General features: G+C 45.9%; 1 protein-coding gene across 5 annotated transcripts; it reads right to left on the bottom strand.

The window, feature by feature from the left end:
• Positions 1-3286: 3286 nt before the first annotated feature.
• LOC141106531 (oocyte zinc finger protein XlCOF8.4-like) lies at positions 3287-20488 on the bottom strand. Of its 5 annotated transcripts, none has more exons than XM_073597379.1 (7): positions 20386-20488; positions 17251-17369; positions 15835-16023; positions 15628-15751; positions 6860-6993; positions 6407-6515; positions 3287-4436 (listed from the first exon to the last, which is right to left on the bottom strand). In XM_073597379.1, exons 2-7 carry the CDS (start codon positions 17326-17328, stop codon positions 3766-3768), a joined length of 1305 nt encoding a protein of 434 aa, XP_073453480.1. In that variant the 5' UTR covers positions 17329-17369; positions 20386-20488; the 3' UTR covers positions 3287-3765. The 5 variants fall into 5 exon arrangements, with proteins under 5 accessions (XP_073453480.1, XP_073453478.1, XP_073453479.1 ...); XM_073597377.1 differs by having other exon boundaries at positions 20309-20476; XM_073597378.1 differs by having other exon boundaries at positions 20341-20476.
• Between the last annotated feature and the right edge of the window lie 1733 nt (positions 20489-22221).

Raw genomic sequence — 22221 nt, 5'->3', positions numbered from 1 at the left:
CTGAGCTGTGGATCTCTGTAGCTCCTCCAGAGTTACCATGGACCTCTTGGCTGCTTCTCTGATTAATGCTCTCCTTTCCCGGCCTGTCAGTTTAGGTGGACAGCCAAGTCTTAGTAGGCTTGCAGTTGTGCCATACTCGTCCCGTTTTCGGATGATGGATTGAACAGTGCTCCGTGAGATGTTCAAAGCTTGGGATTTTTTTTTTTATAACCTAACCCTGCTTTAAACTTCTCCACAACTTTATCCCTCACCTGTCTGGTGTGTTCCTTGGCCTTCATGATGCTGTTAGTTCACTAAGGTTCTCTAAAAACCTTAGAGGGCTTCACAGAACAGCTGTATTTATACTGGGATTAAATTACACACAAGTGGACTCTATTTACTAATTAGGTGACTTCTGAGGAAGGATAATTGGTTCCGCTAGATTTTAGTTAGGAATATCAGGAAAAAAAGGGGGCTGAATATAAATGCACGCAACACTTTTCAGATGCTGTATTTATTTGTAAAAAATAGTGAAAATCATTTTCCTTCCATATCACAATTATGTGCCACTTTGTGTTGGTCTATCACATAAAATCCCAATAAAATACATTTACATTTTTGGTTGTAACATGACACAATATGGAAATTTTCAAAAGATATGAATACTTTTTAAAAGGCATTGTAGTCCAACTTTCTATTTATAGCCATGTTTTTTTAAATGGATATCCAACAAGTGTTTCTAGGTGTGATTGCCAGGTCTCCACAAACTCTATTGGTACAAACAAATGGCAACTGTCCCAACCTACAACTGGCCTTAACAGCAAGGAACACATGAAAGGGCAACACGTATCAAACAACAACAAAGAAAAATTCCCAAGTCAACTTACCAACCAGCATGTAACATACCAAATTGCCCTAACAGTTTACGTTAAAAACAGGGGTTTCCACAAACTCTAACCAGAAAGTTTACAATAAATTACATGATAGTGCAGCAGGACATAGGAGAAATAGCTTAAAGCTATTTAGTCTCTTTATGTTTTAACCAGCTAATATCCATCCATTACCAATTTTGTGGTTACGATTAGTGTTAAAGTCCCTGAAATATGAAAATGTTTGCATTTAAAGCACTAGAGGCTTCTGCATGAAACAATTTAAGATTGCCTGGTTACTGGAAAACATAAATCTTTGGGTACATCTACATTTTTACAGCTTGTCAAGCACCCTGGGAACGTTGAAAACTCAGACGCTAACAACTACATTTTGATTTTGTTGAGAAAGTCAAGGGCTATCCCTTCATTAATTCACCTCCTTTTTGGTCATGAGTAGGGTCTCCTTGCTGGTAAGCGGGTTTTCTTTCGTCATTTTTGTTTACAGAAAAAAAAAAGGCATTAGGGATGGCATTTTTCCCAGAAAGCCTGTTAAAGTGATATGAAAGCTAGAAACGTTTTTTTTACGTCAATCCATTCCTTGCATTAAGGTAAAAAAACCTTTTTTATTCCTCTTTCCTCGCCCTTACCTGTGTAAAGGGGAAGAGAGGGAATAATAGATCCAGCGTTGTGCAGAGCTGCATCCATTCTCCCCTCTCTTCCTCTTCACTCAAGACTCAAGCAACAGAGGCCACTGGCTCCTGCTGCTGTCAATCAAATGCAGTGAGGAGGAAGGCTAAGTCCCACTGTGTCTGTTTATGAAGCGCGGCTCCTTAAACACACAGTTCAGGAGTGAGCGGACACAGTATGCCCCCATAGCAAATGGCTTGCTTTGGGGACACACTAAGGAGAGGAGGAGCCAAGATCACCACCGAGGACCTGAGAAGAAGAGGATCAGGCAAACAGTTCCACTATGAGTCCCTAATCACCACCATTAGTAGTATAAAAACAAAAAATTCCAGTATATATACACACCACAGTTTATGGAAGCTATAACTTTCAAGCAAATCAATTAACGTACACTTAGGCCCCTTTCACACTGGGGCGGTTTGCAGGCGGTATTGCGCTAAAAATACCGCCTGCAAACCGCCCCTAAACAGCCTCCGCTGTTTGTTCAGTGTGAAAGCCCGAGGGTTTTCACACTGAAGCGGTGCGCAGGCAGGACGGTGAAAAAAGTCCTGCAAACCGCTTTTTTGGAGCGGTGTATTCACCGCTCCTGCCCATTGAAATCAATGGGACAGCGCGGCTATACCGCGGCAATGCCGCAGCTATAGCCATGCTGTACGAGGGATTTTAACCCTTTTTCGGCCGCCAGCGGGGGTTAAAACCGCACCGCTAGCGGCCGAATACCGCTGCAAGAACGACGGTACAGCAGCGCTAAAAATAGCGCTGTTGTACCGCCGACGCTCCCACCGCCCCAGTGTGAAAGGGGCCTTATTGGGATTTTTTTTTTTTTTTACCAAAAGGCATGTAGCAGAATATATTTTTTATTGGATATGTATTTTTTTTTTTGGATATGTATACATTATAGCAGAAAGTAAAAAATATTGTTTGTTTGTTTTGTCTTTTTTTATGTATATAATAATAAATAAAAAAAACCCAGTGGTGATCAAAATACCACCAAAAGAAAGCTCTATTTGTGTGAAAAAAAAGTTAATGATATAAATTTAATTTGGGTACAGTGTTGCATGATCGTGCAATTATCAGCTAAAGTATCACAGTGCTAAATAGCAAAAAAATAGCCTAGTCGTGAAAGGGGTAAAACCCTCTGGAGTTGAAGTGGTTAAAAACACAAAAACAGAGGCTGACACAGAAATGTTTTATTTAAAAAAAAAAAAAAAAGTTTGTTCTTCAACTCATTTTAACTTGTGATCCATCTGCTGCTCAATGATCGCAAATGAAGTCGCACATCCTTAAGAGTTGGTTTACACTTCAAAACAAGGCTTCGGACACGCTTTATTGAAGCTCTCAGAATGCTAGTCAAAGCCCGTTACTAAATAAGATGGTTAGTTTACAGTCCTGTTTACACCTTGCTTTTGCTTCAAAAATGATACTCAAAGTCGCTTTAGTGGTGCTTCAAAGCATCTTCAAAGGCTCCATAGAATTCTATAGCAAAGTTCGCTTGAAGCATCATTGAGGCACCACCGAAGCATCAAAGAAGCATGTTGAAGCAGTAGGCGCTTTGATGGAGCTTCAAGTGAGCTTTGTCATAGACTTCTAAAGAGGGTTTGAAGCACCACTAAAACGACATGGGGTATAATTTTTGAAGTGAAGCTGAAGCAAAGCAAAAGCAAGGTGTAAACAGGACTGTAAGCTAACCATTTTATTTAGTGACAGGAGCTTTGACTGGCGTTCAGAGAGCTTTAACAAAGTGTGTCCGATGCCATGTTTTGAAGTAAGTGTAAACTAGCCCTAAGAAAGCTTATATGCCCCATCAAAGACACAAGTCGAGAAAACATTGAGACGTAGATAAAAATGCAGGCAAAGAAATTGCAAAGTCTATATTTATCGTCTTTCCTTGCGATTATTCTTGCCATGAAGACAGCAGGCCTAATGAATGTGGGCTCTGACCATGCTTACACAAGTGCTAAAGACTTTCCTCAGCACCCACATGACATCATTTAAGCTCGGCATCTGTTGGCCTAGGTACACATGGATGCACTGTGGGAGGAAGGGGCAAACGGAGCATTGGGGAAACAAATAGAAGGTGAGGTGGCAGGCAGTAGAGTGACCTGTTTCTTTGCCCTGCAAAAGTTCACATTAGTTCACGTAATATGGCTTATGCCTATTCCTTGGTGTCAGACAGTAACTTGTTTTTCAGAAGCCTTGCCGCAGTCAGAAAAAGACTAGGGGATGACTACTATCGTGATGGCCCCAATGCTGAACCTGCATTCGACTTTGCTCTCAGGTGACTCCTCTGATGGACAACAAGGTGGCTGTTTCTTGTAAAACATTTCCCGCACTCGAAGCAAGAATAGGGCTTCTCCCCTGTGTGAGTCCTGTGGTGTTTAGAAAGATTTGACTTATCTTTAAAGCACCTCCCGCACACCTGACATGAATAGGGCTTATCTTCCCTGTGGATTCTTCCGTGTCTGAGAAGATTGGCTTTGTCACGGAAACATTTCCCACACAGCGAACAAGAATAGGGCTTCTCCCCTGTGTGAACCCTCATATGGGTGAAGAGATGGGACTTCTGGGTAAAAGACTTCCCGCAGGCTGAGCACCCATAGGGTTTTGTCCGCAAGTGAATTTTCTGGTGCAAAAGGAGATGTGAGTTCTGGGTAAAACATTTGCTGCACTGAGGACACGGGTACAATTTCTCTACTCGGGGGCTACGGAGATCTGTAACCAGGTCATCAATGATACAAACTTCATGAGTAGAAAGGTCAGAAGATAGATCTTCACTATGAGGTGCTGGGAGGAAATTTGAAACATGGTGATTTTCTATTGGAGAATCACATATGATATCATCATCTTCGATTTCTCCATCTACAGTGATAATGGGGTGCCCATACTTTCTGTATCGTCCATCTAGAGAAAATAAAATAGGGGCATATAAGCAATTTGTTTCATTCATATTTAAAGCTGGACTCCAGGAAAACTGCTAATACATACACGTTAGCTGTTTTACCTGCCAATGGATTTACAAATCTGTCTATTCTATCCTGAGATTTACGCAGCACAGTCCTATCTGGCAGGGCAGGAGACCAGATTTTTCTCTGTTGCAGGTCATTAACACTAACAAGTCTTGTCCCTCCCCCAGCCAGTGACTGGACATTGAAAGGAAAAGCAGCAGACTAATAAGCTTATCTCTCGGTCACTCTGCTTTCTCCTCTGTTAGCACATGGACACTCCCTCCCAGTCTAAGCTCTGTTGTGCATGGAATTCTAAGGGCCTGAGATCAGGTCACATAAAAGGTACTTACACAGCTTGATTAAAAAAAAAAACAAAACAAAACAAAACAAAAAAGTCCTTAATGATGTATTAGTGATTACAAAATTGTATTCATTTGTGTCTGGAGTTCAGCTTTAACGTGAGCCCTGGTTCACACCAGTGCGGATTTGAAATCGCACTACTTCAGCAAGACTTCAAAGCCACAGATCAGAGTTATTTGGACCTCTGATTTCATTGCGGCTTGTGACTTCATTTAACAGAAGTCTATGCAAGTCGCAATAAAAATCACAAAAAAGTAGTGCAGGAACCTTTTTCAGAGACTCGACGATTTGAACGGTTCCATTGACGGCAATGGGGTGCGACTTATCAATTTTGAACTGTCAAATTGCATAACAAATCGCACTGGTGTGAAGGGCTAAATCTGTTAGGAGAGTAAAAAGTCCTTCTCTGAATACTTATTCTGGGGTCAGTGACCCAAATTATTAAATGCAAAGGGTAAGTATGACAGACAAGAAACTAGATTTTTCAAAGTTACCAATGGCAACCTCACATGGTCCAATTCGTTTTTGAACAAGCAGATCCTCATACACAATATTACCAAAACTATTGGGACGCCTGCCTTTATACACACATGAACATTAATGACATCCCAGTCTTAGTCTATAGGGTTCAATATTGAGTTGGCCCACCTTTTGCAGCTATAACAGCTTCAACTCTTCTGGGAAGGCTGTCCACAAGGTTTAGGAGTGTGTCTATGGGAATGTTTGACCATTCTTCCAGAAGCGCATTTGTGAGGTCAGGCACTGATGATGACGAGAAGGCCTGGCTCACAGTCTCCGCTCTAATTAATTCCAAAGATGTTCTGTTGGGTTGAGGTCAGGACTCTGTGCATGCCAGTCAAGTTCCTCCACCCCAAACTCGCTCATCCATGTCTTTATGGACCTTGCTTTGTGCAGTGGTGCGCAGTCATGCTGGAACAAGAAGGGGCCATCCTCAAACTGTTCCTACAAAGTTGGGAGCATGAAATTGTCCAAAATGTCTTGGTATGCTGACACCAGAAGAGTTCCACTGAAAAACAACTCATAATCCCCCCCACCACTAAATTATTTGGACCAGGGCACAAAGCAAGGTCCATAAAGACATGGATGAGCGAGTTTGGGATCGAGGAACTTGACTGGCCTGCACAGAATCCTGACTTCATCCCGATAGCACACCCTTGGGATGAATAGGAGCAGAGACTGCAAGCCAGGCCTTCTCGTCCAACATCTGTGCCTGAGCTCACAAATGCGCTTCTGGAAGAATAGTCAAACATTCCCATAGACACACTCCAATACCTTGTGGACAGCCTTCCCAGAAGACTTGAAGCCGTTATAGCTGCAAAGTCTGGGCCAACTCTATAGTATATATTCTGGACTAAGACTGGGATGCCTTTAACATTCACGTGCGTGTAAAGGCAGGCGTCACAATACTTTTGGTAATATAGTGTATATATGGAGTGATGGCTCCTGACAACCCCACTAGGCACATACCATTTCCCCTGGCAGATGAAGAAGATAATGTTGTAGTGGCTATACAAGGAGAATCTAGATTTAGTGTTTCTTACTCACCTATGCTGATCTCTGAGGGGATTTGCTCCTCCTCTTCATCGCAGGGCTCATCGCCCCTCACATATGACTCTTCATCATCTTCAACTTTAATGACGATTAAGTTATCTCCCTAAAATAAGGAAAACCACACCAACAATAAAGCATTACACCGAGTTATTAAAGCCCAACTCTAGACAAAACTTTTTTTGAAATGGGGAAGGGACAGAATGATTGTGGGGGTTTTATTTCATTGAGACGATCTCTCCTTACGTTCTTATCTCTGTGACACCAGGACAAGACATGAAGGGACTGAGGGTCACTGGGACAGGAAAACACATCAATTAAAAAAAAAAAAAAAACTAACTGAGGTTCCCATCTCTTTGCTTTATTCAAAACAAAACAATAAAAGGTTTTTGTAGAACTGGGCTTGGAATTTTAGTTAATTTTAATTTATATTATTAATACATTTCTCACCTTATAATGGTAGGTGACATCGTGAGTAAGGTCTATAGCATCTGCTGGGGTCTTCAACTCTTCCTGTGTGGGATCCCAGGAATACAAAGGATGGGGACATCTCTCTGGGGGATTTCTTTTATTTTTAAATCCATCTGTAGGAAACACATAAGATTGTTATACTTACTGTAAAATCTATTTCTTGAAGTCAGTTGAGGGATACAGGAATTCAGATAAAGTCGGGTTTTACAGCCTCCTACATGACTGGACACCTGCAAACAAATTTCATTGGTTAGCCACCAGTATAACCCCTCCTCTACCCAGCATGCCTCAGTTGTATAGAAAAGCAGTACTGGGGAAAAAAAAAAAAAAAAAAAGAGTGGGACTCGTGTCCCCCAATGGACTTCAAGAAATGGATTTTACAGCAAGTACAAGATCCCATTTTCTTTATCATCCATTGAGGGACAAAGAAATTCAGATAGATACAGTCAGGATGTCCAAAAGCAGTCCAACTGAGGAATGGGCAAAACATCAAAAGCATTACAAGCCTCCCTAGAAGGACTGGGGAACACCTATAGCCCAGGAACTGCCTGAAGGACCAACACCTGAATCCGAATGGATAAGGTGAACCCTACCAGATATGGGAACAAGACAACATGACCAAGGAGAAAGCACAAAGGATCAACCTGATGCTCTAGACCTGGATGGAAAAAGTCACTGCCAGAGGGGAATGACTCCATACAGAAGGAAACTACAACCTGAGCCAGCAAGAAGCTGATCAATAGGGATGAGCCGAACAACCCCCGGTTTGGTTTGCGGCAGAACATACTAACTGACAAAAAGTTTGTGCGAACACCGTTAAAGGCTATGGGACCCCAACGTGAAAAATCAAAAGTGCTAATTTTAAAAGCTAATATGCAAGTTATTGTCATAAAAAGTGTTTGGGGACCCGGGTTCTACCCCAGGGGACATGGATCAATGCAAAAAAAAGTTTTATAAACGGCCCCGTTTTTTCGGGAGCAGTGATTCTAATAATGCTTAAAGTGAAACAATAAAAGTGAAATATTCCTTTAAATATCGTGCCTGGGGGGTGTCTATAGTATGCCTGTAAAGTGGCACATTTTTCCCGTGTTTAGAACAGTCCCTGCAGCAAAATGACATTTCTAAAGGAAAAAAAGTAATCTGAAACTGCTTGCAGCTGTATTGTATTGTCGGGTCCCGGCAATATAGATTAAAATCATGGAGAAAAACGGCATGGGTCGTCCTCCCCCCCAGCCTATTACCAGGCCCTTTGGGTCTGATATGGATATTAGGGGGAACCCCGCATCCAAATTAAAAAAAAAAAATAAAGGGCGTGGGGCCACCAGGCCCTATATACTCTGAACAGCAGTATACAAGCGGTCCCCAGGTTACAAACAGGATAGGGACTGTAGGTTTGTTGTTAAGTTGAATCTGTTTGTAATTTGGAACAGGTACATTTTTTTACGTGTAGCTCCAGCCTAAAAAATCTATTTTTAATCTTTTTGGATAACATATGGAAGGGTTATCATCACCACTGTAACATTTGTTTTGCTGTCTGTGCCCCTGTTCAGAAGATTTCACCTCACTTTCTGTCCCAATGACAATTGGATTTTGAAAATGTTGGGTTATTAGAGAAACAAGGATTTGTAATAAAGCATCAGAGACACCTTTTTCCCATATTAAGAATTTCCCTTCCTAGGGGTAGATTTCCTCTCACTTCCTGTTGTCTCCTTCCGTTTGTAAGCAAGAGTCGTTTGTAAGTTGGATATTTGAAAATAGGGGACCGCCTGTATATACTATACGGCTTGCCCTATACACTCTGTGGAAAATTGGGCCTTAGGTGTTGGTGGTACCAGAACACTGTAAGCCCTCACAGTTACTCTTGGTGGGAGCTGGAACGGGCCTTGCTGTGAAATATTAGAGCAAAAATTGTAATTACATGTCCCTGTTAAACAGGGGCAGAAAAATTGGGCCTTAGGCGGTGGTGGTGGCACAACACTGTAAAGCCTCACAGATATTCTTGTTGAGCGCAGGAACAGGCCCTGCTGTGAAATATTAGTTCAAAAATTGTAATTACGTGCCCGTTAAACAGGGGCAGAAAAATTGGGCCTTAGGCAGTGGTGGTGGTTCCCTGTACCAAAAATATTCTTAGAAGCTAGATGTTCTGTTGCAAAGGTCTCCAAGTCTGATCTTGCCCCTAGATATTCCTGCACCATGTAATTCAGACGCTGGCGATGGTTGCTGGAACTGATCATACCTTGGCGCTGAGGACTGAAGAATTGTCTGAAGGCATCGGTCAGCCGGCCACCTTCTCCACCGCTCTTTCTGTGACTGAACGAAGCCTCAGCAACACGTTGTCCAGCACCAGGAAATTGTAACCTCCCAGGCTCTGGAAACGCATTGCACAAACCTTTCTGCAAGGCCTCCCGAAGATGTTTCATCCTCTGCTCCCTCTGCGAAGGCTGGATAAGTTTTGCAACCTTACCTTTGTAACGTGGATCAAGAAGGGTTGCCAGCCAGTAATGATCCCTCTCCTTGATACCACAAATCCTAGGGTCCTTTCGTAGGCTTTGCAGGATCAGGGAGGCCATGCAGCGTAAGTTTGCAGATCCTGAGTCCTCTGGGTCACATGATCCAGAACCACCTCCTCCCAGCCATTTGCAACTCCATGGGTTTCTGGGACTGAAAACGATCCCTTGAAGACTGCTGCTGGTGTTATCTTCCACCTCCATGCTGACACAATCCTCCTCCTCTTCATGTGTGATCCGCAGGCTCGCAGGAATACTATCTGGATAAAGGGGGCCATGAGAGGTAAGGAAGTCCTCTTCCTCCCACTGTTCTGCCTCAATTGCCCTGTTCATTATTCCACGAAGCATGTGTTCCAGCAGGAACACAAGAGGGACAGTATCATTGATGCATGCACTGTCACTGCTCACCATCCTCGTGGCCTCCTCAAATGGTGACAGGACAGTGCATGGATCCTTGATCAGTAGCCACTGGCGTGGCGAAAAAAAGACAAGCTCCCCTGACCCTGTCTTGGTGCCATACTCACACGGGTACTCATTAATGGCCCTCTGCTGCGTGTTCAGCCACTGCAGCATTGCCAACGTTGAGTTCCACCTGGTGGGCATGTCACAAATGAGGCAGTTCATGGGCAGGTTGCATTACCTTTGAAGGTCAGCCAGCCGAGCACTGGCATTATATGACCGGCGAAAATGACCACAGACTTTCCTGGCCTGCCTCAGGAGATCCTGTAGGCCCGGGTACCTGCTCAAAAAGCGCTGCACCACCAAATCTAGGATGTGTACCAAACAGGAAACATGGGTCAAGTGTCCCTGTCGGAGGGCGGAGAGAAGGTTGGTGCCATTGTGGCTCCTGTCCCCTAAGCAGACCAACTCAAGCACCGCATGGCATTTTTTTGCCTGAGTGCTTGCGTAGCCCCTTGAACGCCGACAGAGCACCGCTGGTTCAGAGGACAAATCTGCAGAGGAAGAGGCCATAGAGGAAGAAGAAGAGGAGGGGGTGGAGGAGAGAGCTGTGGAAGAATCACCACTAGCATTTTGGAGGCGTGGTGGCGGAACAAGCTCCAACAATACTGAACCCTGTCCTGCATCCTTCCCAGCTGCCAGCAGTTACCCAGTGCGCCGTGAAAGAAAGGTAACGTCCCTGTCCATGCCTGCTGGACCATGAGTCAGTGGTAATATGAACCTTACTGCTGACCGCCCTGTCTAACGAGGCCAAGACATTGCCTTCCACATGTTGGTAGAGAGCCGGAATGGCCTTCCGTGAAAAGAAATGTTGTTTGGGAACCTGCCACTGAGGTACTGCACATTCCACAAATTCACGAAAGGGGCAGAGTCTACCAGCTGAAAAGGCAGCAGTTGCAGTGCTAGCAATTTGGCCAAGCTAGCATTCAGATGCTGAGCATGTGGATGGCTGGGACCGAATTTCTTTCCACGGTTTAGCAACTGGGGTAGGGAAATTTGCCTGCTAAAATCGGATGTTGGTGTACCGCTAGCAGATTGGCCACAAGTACTTGGGACACCTATTTCTATACCGTCATTCCTCTCAGTGTGCGTTTCTGAGAGGATTGGAGGTATAGTGGGATTAAAGATCCCAGCTGATGGGGAGCAAGGAGAGTTCTGCCTTGTTCTTTGAGGTGGGTCTTTTAAGTGCTGTTGCCAACAGACTGCATGGGAGGTCATCATATGTCTGGTCAAGCATGTGGTGCCCAAGCGGCTGCTGTTTTGGCCACGCTTGATATACTTCAGACATATGTTGCAAACAGCAACGTTCAATCTGCTGCACACGTGTCAAAAGAACCAAAGAACTTTTCAAAGTATATGGGGAGTCAGCAGTGCCCTGCACCTGCTTTGCTGTGTGGTGTGATGCAATAGGGTGGCTGCCCTTAAGCTGCCCCCTTGAGACATATGTTGCAAATAGCAGTGGTGGGATCTGATGCACTCGTCTCAAAAAAGGCCCACACCAAAGAACTTTTGGAATAACACGCAGAGACAGCAGTGCCCTGCACATGCGGAGCTCTGCGGTGTGATGCAGTCGGTGTGCTGCCCTTAAGCTGGCCCCTGGAGGGCATCCTGCCTCGTTGGAGATGTGCCTCCTCCTCTCTTCTATCAGGCACCCAAGTAGAGCCAGTGACCTCATCATCCCCTCCCTCCTCGTCACTGGAGCAAACTTGGCAGTATGCTGCAGCTGGGGGAACATGACTGCCAGTTTCTTGTCCTTCTTGGGCACCCCCTCTCTCTAGGCTCACGTTACTCCCTTCCTCAACCTGGGTACCATCATCGGAGCCTTCAAATTGCTGCGCATCCTTCTGCAGCCTGTACCCGACACTGTGGTCGAATAGTTCGGGGGACTCCTCCATGCACGATGGTGGGGCTAGGGAAGGAATGACTGTTGATATGGAGCCAATGGAATAGGCCGCTTTGGCAGCTGCATTGGCAGGCAAACTACTCTGAGCCTGGGTGACAGAGAATGAGGAGGATGAGGACGGCTTTGTTATCCATTCCACCAACTCTTCTGCATGTTGTGGTTCAATAACCCGGCCAGCTGCAGAAAAAAAGGACGACCAGCTCTGTTGACTGTAGACACAGAGCCTGCTTGCCCTCTTTTAGTGGCCTGTGAGCATCTGCCTCTCCTTGGTGGCCTTTCGGACATGTTGTAAATTTTGTTTAGCAAAACAAAACTACACTGTATTGTGTACTGTGTACACCACCAGAAAGTAGTAGCAACTGCACTATGTGTACACTGCCTGAAGTATATTATAAAAAGTACACCAGGAATGGCTTGCAGTCAGATATAGGCTTCACTGGATGCAGTGTATATATCACACATATACACACACACGAGACTGTGTGTATAATTATACACATATATATATATTACACAGCAGCTAACTGAATAACCTGCCTGCCTAAAGTATATTAGAAAAAGTACACCAGGAATGGCCTGCAGTCAGATATAGCTACACTGGATACAGCTAACTGAATATCCTGCCTGCTCAATCTAAATCACACTCTCTCTTGTCCACGCCAACAACACACTACACGGGGCCGACGTGCAGGCAGCCTTATATAGTGGGGTGTGGACTTAGTCCTCCTGAGCCATAACTGGCCAAAGGCACCCTGCCTTTGGCTCTCTTAACTGAGGGCGCTAGGATTGGCCAAAGCATGCAGGTCATGGTGCATGCTTTGGCCAATCATCATACAGCAATCCACTGCGATCTCGCAGTGCATTATGGGGCGTTACGCGGTGTTCGAATTTGTCGTTAACACCCCATAATGTTTGTTTTTCGGCGAACGGGCGAACACCCGATGTTCGAGTCGAACTCATGTTCGACCCGAACATAAAGCTCATCCCTACTGATCAACCAGAACCATCAGAAATCATAAATGGGCGAACCAATAAATTCTCAATGAGAAAGAAAGGACCAACAACCTGATGTGGTCAATAGAACAAAACACTGGAAATAATCCTCAGCCAGGAACAGGTTTGAAAGAGAACCCAACGCAAGAGAAGTTTAGGTAAGAAGACCAGACAATCCACATGGGAAAGCCAAAGGCCTGTCATCATTACCCCTCAAGGTCAAGGGGATAAACGCTATCTAAGGAAGGCTGTCTAGCCAAACAACAAGGTATATCAGAACTTATGGTATAGTACAGGGGTCTTCAAACTACGGCCCTCCAGTTGTTCAGGAACTACAATTCCCATCATGCCTAGTCATGTCTGTGAATGTCAGTGTTTGACAATGCCTCATTGGATGCGTAGTTCCGTAACAGCTGGAGGGCCGTAGTTGGAGGATCCCTGGTATAGTATAACATAAAAGCCTATGGCATGAGAAGACCCCTGAACCCTTTAGAAAATTCAACAGTTCAATTCCACAAAGTCATGACAGAAAGAAGAGAATGCCAGAAGACAATAGTACAAGTATAGGCAGAAATGAAAAACCTGTCCTCACCCTCAGACAAGTTGGATGGGGATTGCTAAAAGGACACTGGGGCTGAAACAAAGTGAAACAACCTCCAATACATGTAAATGTCGCGCTGATTGATAAAACATATCAATACATTTCAACAAGTGCCAAAGATAAGAAAATGTCCCAAAGAAAATAATGTGCAAGTCCACAATATGTGTGAATGAATAAGAATCTTCCACCCAAGGATCTAGAAATAAGCGTCACGACAGACCGGGAACCTTCACCATATGGTCAAAAATGCGGGCTTACCAAACAAACAGTTTTGCCCCTTGAATAATAGAGAAGTTATAAAAAGCACGTTATAAGGATCCACATCAGCCACGTTGTACCAGCTCCTCGTCGGAGTCAAAAGTGTCCCAGTTTCTCATATAGCGCCACCTACAGCCACATATGCTCAGAAAGCAAACAAGAGCATACGCTCAACATAGTGCCAAACCTAATAACTTTTATTCATATGTATATAGTACTTACAAGCATCACAGGGTAATTGCGCATTGAAAAAAGTAAACTCCAGCAGTCATACAAACTTCTGGGTCACTCCTGGTTGCACGAAAATGTCAGTATGTAACTCCGCCCTACGCCTTTTATCACGTGTGACGTCTTCTTTTAACTTTTACATAACCTCAGTTCCCCTAGAGCCTGCAAAAAATTCTGTGGGTCCTGCTTACCCCTTAACCACAGCCATGGTTCTTGAAAGCTTCTGATCAACCCAGGTCTATCAAAGCATCAACAGTCGTGGAGCAGGGAACAGGAATCTTAGCTGAAAAGCGAAGAGCATCACCTAGAATATGGGCAAGTCCAGGGCAGTATTCACGTGACTTTCCCGAGGAGGCTGCTAACCAGCCAGGGAGGAAGGATCAATCCCCTGGTGAAGAGGTTCCACAAAGTCCTCTAGATACTCTCTGTCATCAACATAGTACCTGCAGTACAGAGCTAGTGTGCTCTGCCTGCTGGTAATCCCAGGAGACACAGTGCCTTCCAAAAAAGAGCTCTGCCTGCTGTGAAGGATATGAGCTGCAGCCAGGTGCACAAACCACTCCTGTCAGTGAAGGCATTATTGGTTGAGAAGAGCCAGATTCCAAGACAACAATCTTCTAAAAGCCCCTTCAGGCAAGCCAACATGCTTGCCATTATCCAGCACAAGCGTCCAGCAACCTATTGCTGGGGGGGGGGGGGACTCCCAACTCCCTCCCAGAAGTGAGGGCATTGCAACACCTAAATGGTGTCCAACAGAGTACAGGGTAGACATCTAGTCAAGGTGGAGTCCCCAGACATGAAGGGAACCATTCATTCCAAGGGATCAGACGGTAGTCCCAGGGATGGAGATACTCCAGCAAGTGGAATGTCTCAGGAACAGTAGGAATATATTATCCTAGTAGCCTGAAGACACAGAAAGATTTCAGCAGAAACTACCTGATCTTCAGGAACAGGCTCAAAGTTCTGTGCAGACCCCAAACCTGCAACCATGGGAGGGCAGAGGAAGCCAGGAAGAAACCAGTAAGGGGGAGGCCAACCTGAAGGGGGTTTCCAACACCCTACATTCCCTCAATGCACAGGAAGGAATGGACCCCTTGCCTGATAACAATGGTACACCTGGTGTAAGCCTTTTCAGGGAGGACTTAAGCTGGAGCACCACACCCAATGGAAAGAGGAGCTTGTCAAAGCTGGAGGCCAGCGAGGCCCAACCTGGCCATATTCTACACGAGTCAGTCTCTTCAGAAGGGTGTTGACTACAATAAAGTTGACTCTCTTTACAGCAGGACACCCAAGTTTTCCACATTGGTGATGCCAGGAGAAAACCCAAGCTGAACCCAAGAGCCAAGGCTCCAGGAAGCAACAGTAATACCCAAGGGACACTGATGATCCTTGCCCAGTAAGGAGAAGATAGAGCTGACCCTGTAGATCAGGGAGTTCCCCTGGAGCTGGGGGGCCTGAGAGATATCATGTACCATGAAGGGTTCTTTATAATTCAGAGACAGGGTGCCTTCCTGAGGAGGAGGGAGGAGCCCAGCTCCAAAAGCCAGACGATCATGAGGGTAGGGTCCAGGTCCAGGGGACATGAGCTGGATATAGAAGGGGTTATACTGGGGGTTGGATTAGTATTTTCTGTCTGCCATTGTACAATTCTTTAGGCGGCAGTATAACTAAATTCCTGTATCCCTTAATGGACCATAAGGAAACACTATTTCTCTGACTTTATATGAGAAGATGTATGTATCTAGGTGGATGCTCAATACTCTTCTTTCCTTTACAAGAAATGAAAGTCTCCTCTTACCCGGTGATTTCGGGGTCCATGGGTTCTCCATCATGATGTCCTTGTAGAGATCCTTGTGCCCTTCTATATATTCCCACTCCTCCATAGAGAAATAGACAGTGACATCCTGACACCTTATAGGAACCTGACACACACAATGATACCGTCACCATCCAGACACATCCTTTTTTTACTGGATAATGTCCCATAATTTCCAGCATGGCTCACCTCTCCTCTCAGGAGCTCAATGATCTTGTTGGTGACCGCTAGAATTTTCTCATCATTTCTCACAGGTATTAGAGAAAGAAGTGGGGGTTCCATAATAATCTTCTCTCTCCTGTTCCATTGTCTTGACACAGTGTGGTGACTGTTGGGTGTCATATGCTTGACAGATGTCTTATTCACAACCATGTACTCCTGAGCGTTAAAATACAGATTCATATCACTTTAACTTAAAATGATTTTAAGATCTTTTTTTTTTTTAACAAACATGTTACACTCACCCACTCTGTGCAATGGAATTGCACAAGATGGCCCCAAACCTCCTCTTTTTTGGGTGCCCTATTGCCACTCTTGGCTCCTCCTCCCTTGACAGTAACCCCTTAGCAAGCCAGGGTGAGGGGGCAATACTGCTACGTAAATATGTTTTTAACTTAATTCAGGGAATCCATTAAAGTAAAAAATGTTTAGGTCTTTAAAACCACTTTAGTGATAAAGAGTAAGTCACACCCTGCACCACACACTGGAACCATCTGCTTTTCTTTCCTTTGAACTACTTCAACCCCGGAAGGATTTGCGCCCTTCCTGACCAGGCCATTTTTTGCGATACGGCACTGCATCACTTTAACTGACAATTGCACAGTCGTGCAACGCTATACCCAAACAAAATGTATGTTATTTTTTTCCCCACAAATAGAGCTTTCATTTGGTGGCATTTGATCACCTCTGCGGTTTTTATTTTTTGCACTATAAACAAAAAAATGAGTGACAATTTTGGGGAAAAAAACAATATTTTTTACTTTTTGCTATAATAAATATCCCCAATTTTTTTTTTTCTCATCAGTTTAGGCCAATATGTATTCTTCTACAAACGTATGTTAAAAAAAATTGCAATAAGCGTATATTGATTGGTTTGCACCCAAAGTTACAGCATCTACAAAATATGGGATAAATTTGTGGCATTTATATATTTTTTTTTATTATTACTAGTAATGGCGGCGATATGCGATTTTGCGGCAATCGGACACTTTTTTGGGACCACTGACATTTATACAGCGATCAGTGCTATAAAAATGCACTGATTACTGTATAAATGTCACTGACAGGGAAGGGGTTAACACTAGGAGCCGATCAAGGGGTTAAATGTGTTCCCTGCTAGGTGTTTCTAACTGTGGGAGGATGGGACTGACTGGAGGAGAAGACTGATCGCTGTTCCTAAATACTACTCTCTCCTCCCCTGACAGAATGGAGATCTGAAGCCTTGCGGCTTAACAACCGGCTTCCAACTGAGCATGAGCGTATACAGCAGCTACTCAACAAGCGGTTAATAATATATCCAGAATCCTCCTCACCTCTCCAGTCAGGTCTGTATTTTATTACTATCGATAAGAGTGATGTCTTGTGACCTCCCAGAATCCTCCTTACCTCTCCAGTCAGTAGGCCGATGATCTCCAGAGTTAGGTCTAATATCCTCTCAGTAATGTGATTATGCTCTTTCTCCATCCTCAGCCAGGCGATATTTCCCAGACAGGCTTCAGTTTAAGCTGCGATAAAAATAAAAAACACACAGACCTTATGATGGAGTCTAGTAATCTCTGTGAGATCAGGAATGATAAACTTAAAGCGAAACTTCACCCAAAAGGGGGAAGTTCAGCTCTTCCTCCCTTCTCCTTTATATTTGGCACTTTTTTGGGAATGGGGGGTGGGCGGTAACATGATTTTGACAGGTACCCGCTCCCTCTAAAAGGAAGTTCACCCCCCTCCTTTGTCCGCAGACTTTTCTGGGACATCACAGGTCCCAGAAGACTGCGGGACCAATCACAAAATGTGGTACCGCTCATGCTGTTGGAAGCTGGTTGTGAAGCCGCAAGGCTTCACTCCTGGTTTCCCTTAATGAAGATGCTGGCGCCTGCACATAAAAGCGGATTAAAGAATTAAAGATTAAAGTGAGGACAGCACTGGATCCAGGGGCAGGTAAGTTTGCTTATATTAAAAGTCAGCAGCTACTGTATTTGTAGTTGCTGACATTTATTTTTTTTTTGAGGGGGAAAGGGGTACCTGAAGCTCCTCTTTAGGACTATGTTCTCAGGATTCCGATATCTCTGGGGTGGGAGTAACTCCTGGAATGGGACCATCTAAACAGGGACTGATCTAGACAGCCCGCATGCTGCCATAGCAGTGACAGCAGAAAAACATGTAATCTATAGAAGGGCTAAATACTACTTTACAGTAGTTAAAAAGAAAAACGCTTGAACTCCCAGAAAAAAGAGGTAATGAACTCCAGCAGATTGTTACATTGTAGAATCAGAGGAGGAGACATAAGAAGAAATTAAGGTAAGAGGGAGCCAGGAGAAAAGCAACAGCCGGAAGAGAAGCGAGGGCGGGGACGGTACAGCCGGAAGAGAAGCGAGGGCGGGGACGGTACAGCCAGAAGAGAAGCGAGGGCGGGGACGGTACAGCCGGAAGAGAAGCGAGGGCGGGGACGGTACAGCCGGAAGAGAAGCGAGGGCGGGGACGGTACAGCCGGAAGGGAAGGGAGGGCGGGGACGGTACAGCCGGAAGAGAAGGGAGGGCGGGGACGGTACAGCCGGAAGAGAAGCGAGGGCGGGGACGGTACAGCCGGAAGAGAAGCGAGGGCGGGGACGGTACAGCCGGAAGAGAAGCGAGGGCGGGGACTGTACAGCCGGAAGAGAAGCGAGGGCGGGGATGGTACAGCCGAAAGAGAAGCGAGGGCGGGGACGGTACAGCCGGAAGGGAAGCGAGGGCGGGGACGGTACAGCCGGAAGGGAAGCGAGGGCGGGGACGGTACAGCCGGAAGGGAAGCGAGGGCGGGGACGGTAAAGCCGGAAGGGAAGCGAGGGCGGGGACGGTACAGCCGGAAGGGAAGCGAGGGCGGGGACGGTACAGCCGGAAGGGAAACGAGGGCGGGGCGGTACAGCCGGAAGGGAAGCGAGGGCGGGGACAGTAAAGCCGGAAGGGAAGCGAGGGCGCGGACAGTACAGCCAGAAGGGAAGGGAGGGCGGGGACGGTACAGCCGGAAGGGAAGTGAGGGCGGGGACGGTACAGCCGGAAGGGAAGCGAGGGCGGGGACGGTACAGCCGGAAGGGAAGCGAGGGCGGTAAAGCCGGAAGGGAAGCGAGGGCGCGGACAGTACAGCCAGAAGGGAAGGGAGGGTGGGGACGGTACAGCCGGAAGGGAAGCGAGGGCGGGGACGGTACAGCCGGTAGGGAAGCGAGGGCGGGGACGGTACAGCCGGAAGGGAAGCGAGGGCGGGGACGGTAAAGCCGGAAGGGAAGCGAGGGCGGGGACGGTAAAGCCGGAAGGGAAGCAAGGGCAGGGACGGTACAGCCGGAAGGGAAACGAGGGCGGGGCGGTACAGCCGTAAGGGAAGTGAGGGCGGGGACGGTAAAGCCGGAAGGGAAACGAGGGTGCGGACAGTACAGCCAGAAGGGAAGGGAGGGCGGGGACGGTACAGCTGGAAGGGAAGCGATGGCCGGGACGGTACAGCCGGAAGGGAAGCAATGGCCGGGACGGTACAGCCGGAAGGGAAGCAATGGCGGGGATGGTACAGCCAGAAAGGAAGGGAGGGCGGGGACAGGAGAGAGGGCAGGGAAGTGATGGTAGAGAAGGTAGACAGGAAAGGGAAACGGGGGTAGGAATGGTAGTGAAGGGAAGTGAGAGTGGCGAGGGTAGAGAGGGGAGGTGAGGGCGAGGATGGCAGAGAGGGAAAAAAAAGCAAGGGCAGGGATAGGAGAAAGGGTAGGGAATGGAGACTGGGTTGGAGGAAGAGGGCAGGGAGAAAAGAGGTCTAGGACAGAAAGAAAGTGATCAAGAGAAAAAAACCTGAGGAAATAGTATAATTGGATAGAAAGAAGAATTGGAAGGATAACGGAATAATGGGGTTTAAACCGAACAGTAAATAGAGAATGGACAGGCGGACATAATGGATCTCTCCCGCCATCATTTATTAACGATAATCTTCCTTTCCTTGCACTGAAATGTGACGATTATACAGATTCTAATCAGATCTAACCAGCCACAGCTCCAATCCTTCTATCCGTCCCCAGAAATGTGCCGCTTATCACCGACATCTCCTTCCGCCTCTATCATGCGGCTTTAAATGGAAAAGTCTTTTGCCACCAACAAATACCAAATCTCAGGTCCAATCCCCCCCTGGACATGACAGTGCAGGGCCAGAGATATCCAGTGTGAGCTGCACTCCCACCACACCTCTGATCACCTGCAATATTGGGGGAGTGGAGCTGAGCCCCCCAGCATGTCACCTCATCCTTTATTCCATATGGAAGCTGAGGTACACTTCCTCCATACACCCCATTCATGGTTCAGGTAAATTGATTCATGAGGAGCCTCCATTGCTGAGCAGCCTCCAGCCCAACCTGGGGAATACAGTCAGTACCCACAACGCTCTATTTATTAACCTTCGCTCATATTTATTGCCGCAATCCCCCCCACCATCCCTCACCTGCAGTCTAGACCCCCTCAAAACCAACCGACCATCAAATCTTTCTCCTCTTCCCTGTAACTTCCAGGTTCACCCACCCCTGACAATTACTTCCGGGTTCAGCCTGCACAGCTGGTTTCCCTCTTGTATAGAAGAGAGAACGCCGACCTGCGCCCTCTACTGGCGGAACGGCCGCCTTTTACAAGCCCGCGTGAAGGCTTTGATTGGTTTCTGCAGCTACCCGCGCCAACGCAATAAAAGCAGCAGCCATTTTTGTGTGGTCCATTATAAAACAAGGACTTTATTGAGTGTTCTATCAGCCAGCCGCCACCCGGCCTACTGCGCATGCGCGATACGCGGCCAAAGTGACGTTGCCTCGCGGCCATCTTAGTACACCCGTACTCGTCCGAAGTAAGCCTGGAGTTGGAAGTCGGCAAGCGGACATGTTTATACACCCACCGGAGTCTTGCTTTTCATAGATATTTTGAACAGAAAACTGAGCTCATATAGTGAAATGCTGTATTTAGAAATTTCGAAATGAATCAGCGAAATAAAATTAGTTACATAATGAATCTATTCAAACCAAATCTAAATAAATGTTTCAGGTCTGCACGTCTAATAATGTTACTTGGAGAGATATGGCAAAACACTTGCACTGTTCTGACTACCAGTAATTAAGGGAACTGAATTGTGTTTATCTAGCAACAGTATATAAAGACAGTCCTTACTACAACAGTCCCCGTTTTATCCCACTGGCAAGTGATCGATGGAAAAAAAGAAAACAGTTGGCTGGCAAAGTTATGGCTCTTGAAGAAAGCACGACTGTTCCCAGATTAACTTGTTCAATGTTAGTTTCTTACCGTACCCAGAGCCCCGTCCTCGGGGTCTTCGGACACATGCTTTGGTTCAGTTCAAGTCCTCAGATAGGGATAGGAATTGCTGTGATGTCTTACTTTTAATCCTGCTGAAACAGACCTTTCCTTCCTCACATGCGGTAGGAGCACTCTACAGTACAGTCTGATCTCACAAGCATCCAAATCACCCCCCACCACAGAGAAGGTTTGCAGTCTCTTTGCTTCTCTGAGTTTTCACCCGATTGTGGTCAGCTATGGCAGGGACCCGTTCAGGCAGCAGCCACTGCTCAGTCTTTTTCCCACATGCCTTCTTTCTTTAAAGTGATACTAAACACACACGGTTTAATTTACATTGCCCTTTCTTTTTCTGTAGAATAATCATGGCACTGTAATTATTTTAATTAAAAAAGTACCTTTTTCCTGAAAAATATACAGCTGTCACATGACCCAGATCGTTCCCAGCCTGTCTGCAGGGAAACATAAGCAGGAGGAGCTTCTAGTCCTCTGCTGCTGGTCACATGTTCAAAATAATAATAATAATAAAAAAAAAAAAAAAACAGCCTTTGGAATACAGAGTAAAAATAAATAAATAATATCAATAAACTGTTTTTTTTTTAAAAAACTGTTTTAAATTGTCATACAAATATATTTTTGAAATCAGAGGTGGCTCTAGGCCTTGTGAGACCTTAGGCAAAGACATGAGGCCCCACTCATGCCTATATCAGGAAAAATACGTTCCAGAGCTCCAGAAGTCTCAGGTTACGCAAGAGGTGAGTGTGACAGATGCCTGCGCACAGCAGCATTGAGATGTCCTGTAACCTCTAAAATAAAGTCACGCTGCAAAAGAACCTTCAGGGCTCCGAAGCAAAAAAAATGAAGGGCCCTCCGACTCGAGCCCGGGGCCTTTACTTCCATTGCGGGGCCCTTTAACATGTTCTGCAGCGGGCCCACTTCCTGCCCTTACATTAGAATCCTCCATTACATCAGCTTTCCCAGTATGCCCAAAGCCCCCTTTACGTCAGAGTTCCCCTTTACAGTACATCAGTGTCTGCAGGGTTTGCCTTACAGTGCAAGTGGGAA

This window comes from Aquarana catesbeiana, linkage group LG08 (assembly GCF_042186555.1).
Source record: "Aquarana catesbeiana isolate 2022-GZ linkage group LG08, ASM4218655v1, whole genome shotgun sequence".
NCBI classification, from domain to species: Eukaryota; Metazoa; Chordata; class Amphibia; order Anura; family Ranidae; genus Aquarana; species Aquarana catesbeiana.
The sequence above is the reverse complement of the archived record's forward strand: the minus strand, read 5'-3'. Positions and strand labels throughout refer to the sequence as shown.